General features: G+C 32.4%; 1 protein-coding gene across 1 annotated transcript; it reads left to right on the plus strand.

Moving 5' to 3' along the window:
• Positions 1-5,771: 5,771 nt before the first annotated feature.
• Positions 5,772-6,305, plus strand: LOC129005391 (uncharacterized). The gene has a single exon (XM_054434261.1). The coding sequence runs from the start codon at positions 5,772-5,774 to the stop codon at positions 6,303-6,305; it is 534 nt and encodes a 177-aa protein (XP_054290236.1).
• Positions 6,306-12,585: the final 6,280 nt, after the last annotated feature.

A 12,585-nucleotide genomic window follows, 5' to 3' on the forward strand; every position in this document is an offset into this window, starting at 1 on the left:
TTTAGAGTCTGGGACCAGTTGCTTTTTAGGCTATAAAACTAAAAATAAGATAATACGAATTTTGTTCTTGTGTTTGAGTAGGTACATGCGGTTAGTGGTGTCCTAATTGGTGAAGGAATAGCTGATTATCCATTTTGTTAACATAACTGTTAATTTTAACAGTTTATCTTTTTAGTCACAGCATTGTCGAAGGGCTATCAATATTTAAGTGGACAGGTCACAAATAAGTGACCCAGCTTGAATTTGTGAATTTCAAACTAATACTTTGATTAAGTAACCGTTATACTAATTATATTTAAATAGGGAATAATAATGTGATATTTTTAAGGAAACATTTTAGTGTAAATCCAACCAAGCAAACGAAAATCTGGTTAGTCTGCAGGTTTGCTGTGGCGGAGGTACCTATTATTAATACTTATGAAATCTAACGGGGTGAAACCCGTGGGTAACGGCTAGTGTTTCATAAACGCTGTATGAAGCTACTATTTATTTATTTATTTGACAGTTCATTTAACACAAATACATGTGAATGTGGTATAGCGTGGGCTTCGGTTCTGGGAACCCGGGTTTAAATCTCAACTATCACCAATGGATTATAGCAATGTATTGCTTCGGCCCTTTATAGACAGTCTAGACCTAGTCTGAAAATGGGTTAAACGGTTTCAGAATAGATCCTAGCGTTCTAAGATGTAGATAGGACAAAAAATATACATAACGAAACCCCTTCGACCTCTTCTGCTAATCTTCAGCGATGAATAGCGTAGAAAAACTTACCCAACTGCTCAGAAATATATGAAGAACAGCTGATTTATACAGTTTTGCTACAACAATGGCATTTGTGTACATGACTGGTCCATATGTGTTATATTTGGACCAGACAACATCGGTGCCCGGCAAGGTTTAAAATTAGCAGACCAAAAGAGATTTCTAGCTATTCTTATCGTATTTCCCACTGACTTGTTGATATTTTGTAGCTTATTGTTCTTATGATTAATTGTTGACGTTGGTTAGCACTGCGTCTTTCTAAAGATAAAATAAGCAACAGCTGTTTCTAGGATCAAAAAGTGCCGCACACGTGTGCGCTTTTAGAAAACACTGGGCATAAAAATGTCTTGATAAAAAATACCTCAATAGTTCAACACTTAAAATGTTTGCGTGGGCTATTTTTTTTAATCTAAAACGAATCTCAAACTATTGTTAACAACAAATAAAAAATGGTTTAACCAAGGCAATTTGGTTCAATAATGAATTAATTGTTCAAACTTTAGATAGAATCTTCAGCATCCAATAGTCAATGATAGAATATGCTTATACAGAAACTATACTTATTGACTGAAGTACACGATTTCATAAGTTATTGTTGTGTTTATTATTATTTTTACTATAATATAAATTAATTTAAAAAATAGTTCAAATTAAGTAGCCTAAGTGTTAGCATTCTTGGATTTAGAGAATCATGGATTTTCAAATGAAAAATAATAGCTATACAAATTTGATTTGAGATTAACTGATATATTTTCGGTAGTTTTGTTTATGAGGAAGCTAGTATTCATAAAGTGAAACTAACTCATTAAAACTGTCGCCTTTTACAGAACTTGAAGTTCAATTTTTAACAATAACAAAATCACACACCAGATTAATTTGATTTAGTTTTTAAATATGTTTACTCTTGACATGGTTTGTTTATAATTCAAAGAACCAACGATGGACAAGTAGTTATTGACTTCGGCGAAGATTCATTTTCCCGCCAGATACTGTATTTGTAGAGACATCAGCTGTTTGGAGTCACGTGACATGCTAAGAACACATGTCACCAATAACAGCTGGACATTTCAAGAGTGAGTTAAGAGGGTTTCCGAGCGTATCATTGGATAATTGATTCCCTCTTGAAAATTCACCTGTCAAGGATGTTAATTTTTTAAACCAAGTTTTGTAAATTGAGGGATGTCAAAGTATGGTGGAATATTATTTACCTTCGCAAAATCTGTTATGTACGAATCTTATTTGTTTTTAATATAAGATTACCTAAAATATAAGATCCTATTTTTGTTGAGCATGAATTATGTCATAATAATAAATGTAATTCAAATTAGGTACCTAATTGTAAATATAAAAATGAAAGATAAACGATAAATTCTTGATCAAGAATGCAACATTAAAGAATTCTTTTTTACTCGACATCTGATAATTTTTATGCAAGTGTTAATAAAGTTATCATTTAGAAAAAATTTTACAAATTTAAGGTGGACCTATGTTTCTTCTCTGCGTAGAGGGTGTTCAATTTGTTATATTATGTTTTTTTTTCATGTTATTAACTGAGTACAAACAATTATTACGAACTAATATAGGGGACTAGCTGGTCTAGTGGTAGAACGCGGGACTTCGGTCCCTGAGGTGCGGGGCTCGAATCCCGCCAATCACCAATGGACGTATCTAAATGATAATTCCACAAACCATAGGTCTAACCTAAATTAATTTGACTAACGATCCTGGGCTGGACCCTAACGTTCTAGGACAACAAATTACAAAATAATAGAGGCATGTTTACCAATAAATTTAGCGCACTGTTAAATTTAGGCTACACCGCAACAGAGAAGAAAGATGCATTTTACATCAGTACAATAAATACTAACGAAATATAAAACGCACACCATAACAAGATTATTTATATTCCATGTTGGATGAGATTTATGCTTGTAAATTTCAAAGTGTTTACGTGTTTTAAACGGCCAACGATATTTAGGTGGAGTCTTAGGTATTGCCTGGTGTGACTGGTGTGAGAGACATATTAAACTCATTGAGTAAGAAGGTATGCTGCGACAGGGGTATCGTTGAAGCAGATCCGCCTCAGACGATGTTGTTAACTACGCCAATATGACACGTCTGCGGCGAAGCAGAAAACTTTCTCTTGACTTTCAAAAATAAACTTCAGATCTGTTTTCTTGGTTCTTTAACAACTTCCAAATCTTTTCTGTAAAACCGTATTGATTGATGATTTTGAGTAGTTTTAACGCTTTATAACTTTTAAACTATTAAACTTGCCGCTATAAAATACACATCAAACGAAAAAGCAACTCAAAGAGTTTACGCCTTTCAAAGACACATCATTTGACAAAATCGATCCAACAGAACTGAAGATTTAATTGTACAAAGTTAAAAAGTAATCTCCAACTTTTTTTACCACTAGAAATTTGGAGGTTACTTGACGTTTTTGCAAATAACTTTTAAATGGTGATGAAATCGACCAAAGTGGAAGGTATTATTCCGAAAGAGAATAAAATTTCCTAAAATCTAATATTAGGCATTTTTTGAAAATACTCAAGAAAGGTACAAAAAATTGCCTCAAAATGAAAAAAATGGAAAATCCCCGTCTTCAATGTAGATAATAAACATAGCAAACATTAAATTTCACACTTTTTTATTTTAAGCCAAATTTAGGCTACATTTATTGAGTATTTTCAAGATATGCGTAATAGTAGATTGTAGGAAATTTTATTCTCTTTCGGAATATTTACCTTCCACTTTGGTCGATTTCCTCACCATTTAAAAGTTATTTGCAAAAACGTCAAGTAACCTCCAAATTTCTAGTGGTAAAAAAGTTGGAGATTACTTTTTAACATTGTACAATTAAATCTACAGTTCTGTTAGATCGAATTTGTTAAATGATGTGTCTTTGGAAGGCATAAACTCTTTGAGTTGCTTTTTCGTTTGATGTGTACGCGTATTTTATAGCGGTAAGTTTAATAGTAGAAAAATTATAAAGCATTAAAAATGGGTCCATCATTTAGAATAACCCTGTATTTAGAGATTAATTTAGTTCATTATTGTACTTAACTAAAATCGCTTAAAACAATTAAGTTGGTCTTTTACTCACTGACTAAAGAAGTTTAACAGCGTTTTATCACGTTTGTTTTTCATATTTCGTATATATTTGTGCTCTTTGTAAGAATAACTAATGACGATACCAGTTTATTTGGATTAAAGAAGGACGCCATTGAAACCTATAAATCATGTTTTTTTAACTTTGCTAATAAATTATTAGACATTTCCTCTACGTCTGGAATTAGTTTCTAATTCTGTGTACATCCAAGTAGGCAACCAACAGTAAACGCACATACATTTACTTTAAACATAATAGCAAAATGTACACTGATAAATTGTACCCCATACACTACTTGAAAATGTATTTTTATAAAGTAACATCGTTTTGTTTATTTGAACCCCTCGCTTTTTCCCTTAAGATACCTAGACAACTCTTGAAAGAGCGCTAGTTTGAATCCTGTGGCGCTCACATAAAATTAAAGATAATGGATATAAATGTGCTTTCGGAAAGCGTCTATTCTTTCGTACTTAGTTCTGGAGACAAAGGTGAGATTTCCTCTAGATCAGACATGATAAAATATCCCCAAAGTAAGAACTATTCCTCAGTAACTCTCAGTGACCCTAAGTATAACATATGGCCCGTATGGGTTGGTCGCGACTACTATGTTTACAAGCCAGTGTTTACTTTGAGGGCGTTTGGTTTTCGTCAGAAAATCTAAACAATCACAAGCGTCCTTCTTTGAAATTTCTGATACGCCTTTAGTCCATTACATCCTTTGTAATACTATGTTGGAGGTTTGTTTCAAATCCAGCTCTAAATCTGGCACATCATATAATAAAAGTTCTACAAGTATTTCATAATCAGGGATTGATTCGAATTTGCTTGCTTTGCTTTTCGTGAACTATGATCGTGATTCTTGATTGATACAAAAAGGAAAACGAAGGGTAAAAAGTTTGTCGAAAAGGACTTGCAATCTTTCAAGAAACTGTTTTCGAGGACTTGTTGAAAGATTTACGAACTTCCCAACTTCAACTAGTTCATTATTTTCACTTGTTAAAACTGAACTCAGGGGGTTAAAGTGTATATCTACATATTGTAAACGTTACTGTGTTGGTAAGGTTGTTCCGTTCTTGTTTCTCTTGTCAAGAATATATAGGATGTAAATAAAAAGACACACATTTACATTATGATTGCTCATGTGTGGTTAGTAAACCTGGTTAATATTACACATATAACGGATAACAACTCTATCAGTAAGAAGCAATTTTAATTAAAATCATTTCTATTTGTTAACCTAATGACATTCACTACAAATTCCCGTATATGTACGCTATTACAAGTCTAAAAATAAGTCTTTTATATACCAATCAGTCGAAATATTTTGTTTATTTACTACGTATGGTTAAGATTTAGTTTTGTGCAAATTTAATTCTTAGGATGTTAATTTTATATCTTACGTTTTAAAAATATTGACTTTTTCGTTAAGACAAAATCTACTTCAATAATGGGCTGTCCAGTCAATTTAATTTAAAACCGCATGTGTAAGTACAAAGCCTCAAGGCAAAAGAATTTGACAAACATTTTCAGACTTCAAAATGTACGCAATAGAATAAAACAAATCTACTTGCTTAACTGAAATCTCTTAAAACAAGTTTTTATATTTTACTCACTAACTAGACATGTTAAAAAAATGCAAATAATTTCTAATAATCATTCAATTACCCTAAATGTAATTTCCCCCCTAGATTAGTGCTATGAATCTAGTTATTCTAGTTATTGTGCATTAGGATTTGAACATATATTTTTTTATTGAAGCTATGTATAAAATCAATCAATGTCAATCAATCAATCAATCAATCAATCAATCAATCAATCAATCAATGTCACATTGTTACCTTCATTGAACCCTGAGTTGCATGTGCGAAACATTTGCAGCAGAGCAAACAAAATGCTCGGATTTGTCTTCCGCTTTTCAAAAGGCTTAAGCGACACGGCCTTAAAGACTTTGTACTGCACTTTGGTACGCCAAATCCTTGAATATGGCTCTCCAGTATGGAACCCCCACCAGAAGTTTCTCATAGAGGAACTAGAGTCTATCCAAAGAAGATTTCTCCGAATGGTGGGTGTCAGGAACGGTCTTCCCTATCGTCAGGTTCCCATCGAGGAAGTATCTCGTGATCTGGGACTCCAATCTCTTGCTGATCGCAGATTCACGGCTGACGTTGTACTGCTGTCAAAGATCCTTAACGGCATGATCGACTGTCCCGATATGCTGAGCCAGATCCTGTTCAGGACCCCTTCAGCCACTCGTTCCAGAGACCTGTTCGCTAGGCAGCAACATCGTACCAACTATGCAGCAAACGACACGATGTACCGACTTCAGAGATCTGGTAATAGCGTCGCCGACGTCGTTGACTTTTTCTCGGACAGTATACCAGTGCTCAAGAGGAGGATCGCCAGTCTGCATGAGTTGTCTGTCTAGGAGATGCTACAGCGGAGGGAAGACATCTCACTCTGCATAACTTCTTAACTGTAAAGTCAATTGTTAATATTACTATGTTATACATCTCTATGTCAATATCAATCAAACTGCATGTAACCCATAGGGACCATTGTAATCCCCTATCTGTCCTTCAATAAATATTGCTACATATATATATATATAAAAAAAAAAGGCAGAAGGCAGAAGGGGACCCCCACAATCACACATTGCTTACTTTATATTTAGCCATATTTAGGCATTTTTAGTTTGGTTAAACATTTATATGCATGTTCGTCAGTATCTTGAGTTCTTTCTTTCTTATTGTTCAAATGTGAAAAAATGGAGTTTTCCGTTGAAATGTAAAAAAAAAAAAAAAAAAAATCGTTCATATAAAATAACAACTGTTCGGTTTTAACTTTCGTTTTGCTTGTTTTTTACGTACCTACAAGGGTTATCACTGTACATATTATTATCCTGCATTTAGGTTTATTAAATCTTTTTTGTAGAAATTTCACACTAAATGAACGGAATATGTTATTCCCACGAGAGAAGGTCTTTACACTCCACAAACAATCTCTTAACCCTAACAACAAGAGTGATAAGAGACCAAATTTACAGCCCCATGAAAGTCAAATGTACAGTATTGAATGAACATGAGGGTTTACCTGACGGATAGCCGGGCTGGACAGTGATATAAATTATTGTTTGCTAATTCGTTAAAAGTATTCTATTAAAATCGTCAATTTCAAAAAAATTGTAATACCATTAAATCTGGCACAGTATTTTTCAATAACAAAATTCGAGGAAACGGAATTTTAACCGTAGACGGTGTCTCATTCAACCGTGTTCTTTTTAATAAAATATAGAAAGTGTTGCAATCCAGTTCACATTCAGAGTTAAGTAGAATTAAGTAGAGTTAAGAGTGGGAATGAACTGGTTAACATTTCCTTGGCGTCATTTTAGCCCACCTCCACTACATGCCACAATGTAAATATATTGAAAGTTTAACAATATGATTATAGTAGTTTACGCAAGGATTGCGTAAAGATAGTGTTAACGACACGAGCAGAAAATTTAAGGTACGAGCCTTGGCGAGTGCCTTAAAAACTTCTACGAGTGTCTTTAACACTATTTATGCGAGTTGCGTACACTACTTTACCTACGACACTGTTTTAATTACTAAAAATCACTATTCATAATTTCTAAAATAGGTTATGTTTTCGTTTATAACCTCTCATTGCCACTGACAGTGATGCAACGAAACACACTAATTGCACCAATCAACAATTAAATTGGCCTGAACAGCTGATTAGTTGAATTTTGAATCATTACAATTTTACTTCTCCTCTCTCAATCCTTGAACCTCATTGGTCAGTTACCCGTGTTGTTATGAGTAAAACTATGTTGTTATGAAAGTAAACAATGCTGTTATGAGATACTTTTAAATTCTAAGAACTGTACTGAAACGGCTACTTTAAAAAATGGTCGTAGGTAAAGAAGTTTATTGGCAATACCAAACAGTAACAAAATTTAATTTGTAGTTATAAACTGCATATTGAAATATTTAATCGTTCTTTTGTTCATAGAACACTTAAAATTTGTTATGAAAATGTGCAAATTGAATTTGAAATGAAAGATAAGTAATTTTGCAATGTTTATAGTCACAAGAAAAATTATTTGTGTTACTAAAGAATTTTTTTTACTTTAAGACTGTTTTCGGATTTAATAATATTAAGTCATGCATCACAATTTTATGAATCATACTTTAATTTTGAATACGTTATGTATTGGTTTTGAACGTCAATTCAACGTATGCTGAAGTATGTCAAAGATCAACATAAAGTCGTCTCTTCACAAAAATGAATACACAATTCAAATTTTAATGTGATAAAAATATTCCAAGTGTTTTTGAATAATCTGTATGTGATAACTTGAAGGAAACGACATTATTACAAGTATTGTTACAAAAACTAATATGAAATTCAACCCGTTGAATTCCAGCAAAATGTTGACGTGAGAAGTTTGTTTGGCATTTTTAATATCCAGATTCTGTTTAATTTTTCTGTTGTTTTATCAAATTGTGCCTTAATTTTTCAACGAGAAATTCAAAAATCAAAACAGCATGGATCTCAGTTGTATGACACGATTATTAAAAATTGTTATATTATTTGATCCCAGTATTTGCATGTCTCAACTTATGTAGTATGTAAGACTTGACTGAATATATTTTATTGAAACTATTTAATTAAATATTTTTTATCTAGTAACTTGACCATGCTAATTATTATACAGGCTAAACTGGCCAAGTTAGGTACCTAATATAATTGTTTAGTGCTAATTGTTTACAATGATAAAACTAAAATTTAAAACTGATTAATTTTTAGTTTCACTTATCTGTGTTATAGTTTATAGAACTTCCCTACGCTATCCTAACATTCTTATTAAGGTAATGCTCGGTATCTGACTATAATATTAGTAAGGGTTGATAGTGGTTGCTATTGAAACATATAATCATATTATTATGGATGTTGAAACGAAATATCTACCACTATAAAATGTCTGGCTTTTTAACAAATTTTGTTTTGTTGTTTTCAGCCGCCCATTAAACCTTTACTTGAAACAAAAGGGAGCTTATTGTATTCATGTTTGACTAATTAGTTCATTAGCTACTTAATTAATTGTCAACTATTATCGTCAATTGTTGAAAGCCGAAACGTATATTTTCGTTACATTATATATTTTTTGAATTCCTTAATTATATTAGTGTATATTGTTATGCCTTTAAATCATCGTATAGTTATTACATTAAAAAATTTAACTGCAATAATATATTTGTTAAAGTATATTTCTTCCTCGGTTACATAGTTTTGTAAAACTATTTGCAGCAGTTCTATTATTTTACTTTTCAAGCTAAAAACGAATACAACATAATATTTCATAAACTAATTTAGACTTAAATGAAAGGGTTGGTGGTAAATAATACCACTCTCAACCCAATTCTTAGCAGAAATATTCAAACCCATCCATTTCACAGTATCCATGACGCACAGTAATATTTTTTTGACTCTCCACTACTTGAAACCCCCAAAACTAAATCTGACCTAAATTACACTCGTGGCTTCCAGACAAAAAACGAGATCACAACAGGTTAAAGAAATACACTCGGTACACAGAACATTTGTTTATTTATGCCAATGTAACAGGCAACATTGTACACGATGATTGTACCTAGCTTCTCGATCTATAAAATGTACAACATGGCGCTTACATAGACACAGACACAGTTTTATACGCCTTTGACCGTGCATGGCTGTAGCTCGGTCATGGCTAGGCACCAACACATCGTCGCCCGGTCCTAGTAAAGTAGTCTCGACTCATTCTATACTTGGGTTTCAAAAGATGTGTTTCACGCAAATATTTTAAAATAAGGCAATAATATCTCGGAATTTTTTGATAGTACATATCGACAATACACACATGAAGAAGTGTGACCTTTATGATTTAATTCGTACAAAAGTCCATTCTCTAAACACATATTTCTTTTTCTGAACAGTATCTTGCAAATATGTTTCAATAAAAATTTTTTTGAAAGTTTTAATGCATTGTAAATTATACGGGTTTGTCTTTCCTTGTTGGATGTTATTTTCTGTATACATTTTATGTTTCATACCTTATTATGGTTGGATAGATTTTTTTTTAATTTGCTTACAAAGATATATATTTCTCATGTCATGGTTTTCTTAAGTTATCTCAAATGTATATACAATTCAACATTGTGCAGTGGAGTTTGCGTTATCCAATTAGAAGTAATAATTATTATAGGCATTCGATTAATCACGAATACTAGAAAAGACCCACGGTATGGATTATAAACATAAACAAATGACGTTTATGGCCCGAAAGTGAACAAAACCATATGTTAATTAATGATATTAGTATAGGGGATTTGTTTATGATCCATACCATTATAATAATTAGGAATTTGCAAATTTTAAAATCGAATTTACAAATATCATTAAATTAACCACTATAATTGTTAATATTCACACGTTTTTCTCTCAACGAAAAACAATTTCTTGTACCGTTTTTATTGTTTAAAACCCCAATTTTGTATTGAATACTAATGAGGAGGTGGTTTATTGTCTAAATTACTCTAAATTACTCTTCATATGCACACATAACGCTTGTAACTTTACAATATTCCATATTTGGTAAACATTTATGTCGACGATTTTCGAACAGAAATCCAAGCACCGAATAAAGCCAAAAGACTAAATCTCATACCGAAGTCATCAGATATAGGGTCGGGCGACTTAGACATTTGTACAGAGACAGTTAGGCTCTACCTATATAGTATTATGTACAATATATAGTACTATCCTCTACGCAATATCACCATAAAACAGTGTTGATGAGACGGGTAGAATAGTATATACATAGCTGGGAAAACATTGATATATTGTCATATGCATTGGTAAGATATAAGTACAAAAGGGCAGTTCTTAATATTACGCCTTGATTATTCTTGTGGAGAAGCATCAAGGGCTTCATTGTAAACTGGCCCTTTGGAAACACTTAGAAATAACTGTTGATGTGCGTAGCTCCTTTAAAAATAAACGTTTTAAGTTCAAAGATTAGCAATTTTACAAACGCGCACTTATGTTGTATTATAAAACTACCCTGTGAAGCAAAATATAAGATGGATTAAACAAATGTGTTAAAAAAACTAAACTAAAGTAAAAATATATTGTATGTTTGTTAAAATGTCTGTTAGTATAGTTTTAGTGAGACCCACATACAAATTAGAAATATTCTTAATATTATTAGGTCTAACGCGATATATAAAAATAATGCAAATTAATTAACCATCGTAATAAATAAAATGCATTTTTTAAATCATCCTAATCAGTAATCGCCACATTATTCATTTTCAATTACTTCCAGGAAAATAGCTTGATATTTCTTACGGATTAATATCTGTTGAACATTGTTAAATAACTTTTACTTAATTTAAAACCTTTTAAAAAGTAAAAAAAAATCGATAAGCACAATATGAGTACACTCAGAACACGTTACCTGTTTCACCAAATAAATTTCTTATATTTATGATATAATATCGGAATTTTACCGTACAACACCTATATATTAACTAGGCAAGACTTATTGGGGTGGACTTCCGTATATGTTGGCACAAACAACCGAATGAAAATATCGATCGATATATCGAATGAAACAATCGAATGATCGATATTTTTATTCGGTTGTTTGTGCCAACAGATACGGAAGTCTACCCACTTATTGTTGCCTCAAAGAAGATAGAAATTTGAAACACCAAACAGCTGTTGAGGTAATTTTAAATCGAGAAAGTGTATATAAAATGACGACATCCAACGTAACATAAATTTAACATGTCTGGTATGTTACACATTATTGCTGATCTACACTACGTGGCAATAACAAAATGGCGTACTTAGTTGGCAGTAGTTTTGGAGCATTAAAACAGTGTTTGTAAATTGAAAAGCATCTATGTTTTGGCATAGACAAAAAATATCAACCGTAAGCTCAGCTGCGGTTACCATAGGTTCTGGCGCACACCGCTGGGAGCGCCAAGTAGTTCCGGCATATGCGCTAAGTAACATGACCCTTCCAGCGGTTTACGCCAGAACCTATGGTAACCATGGTAACCACAGCACGGCTGACAGTCTATATTTTAATTCTTTTTGTCTATGGGTTTGGTTAGGTTTGAAACTGGTTTCACGAAAAACCTTCTCTTAATTTGTGTGTTTGGTTTTGATTCAACAGAACATCGTGATGCTTACAAGATGCTATAAATCAGACTGGCTTACAATGAAAACTTGTGTTAAGTCTGACTTAAAATGTGTGAACTGAGAAAGGTTAGCCCAAATTATTATTCTGCAGCGTTTAAGTCTACTAAATAATTCTGTTGGTGTTATATTGTGTATGCGAAATACCTTTACACCGACCACATAACCCCTGTATCCTAACGGCTATAATATACTTCTGACATACAACATTTAAGTACGGGTACCAAGTTGTATTAACGTTATTGTCTGGAAATACAAGAGCAGTTAGATAGACACGTGAACATCATAAACTCCAAACGATATAAAAATTACTTCTGAAAAAAAACTAAGTATAAACAATTACAAAATTGATATCAAAATATTTCATTCGCGATAAAACATTATAACTACAAATATTAACACATCCTTATTGTCAATCGGCAACCGTAACACGCACACAGGAAATTTGTAAAAAT

The sequence above is a fragment of the Macrosteles quadrilineatus genome, unplaced genomic scaffold (assembly GCF_028750875.1).
Source record: "Macrosteles quadrilineatus isolate MER2022 unplaced genomic scaffold, UCM_ALF_1.0 Scaffold_20__1_contigs__length_2534061, whole genome shotgun sequence".
Taxonomy (NCBI): Eukaryota; Metazoa; Arthropoda; class Insecta; order Hemiptera; family Cicadellidae; genus Macrosteles; species Macrosteles quadrilineatus.

Excerpts from the sequence above, each read along its gene's own strand:
- LOC129005391 (XM_054434261.1), top strand. The coding sequence starts at position 5,772 with ATGCTCGGATTTGTCTTCCGCTTTTCAAAAGGCTTAAGCGACACGGCC.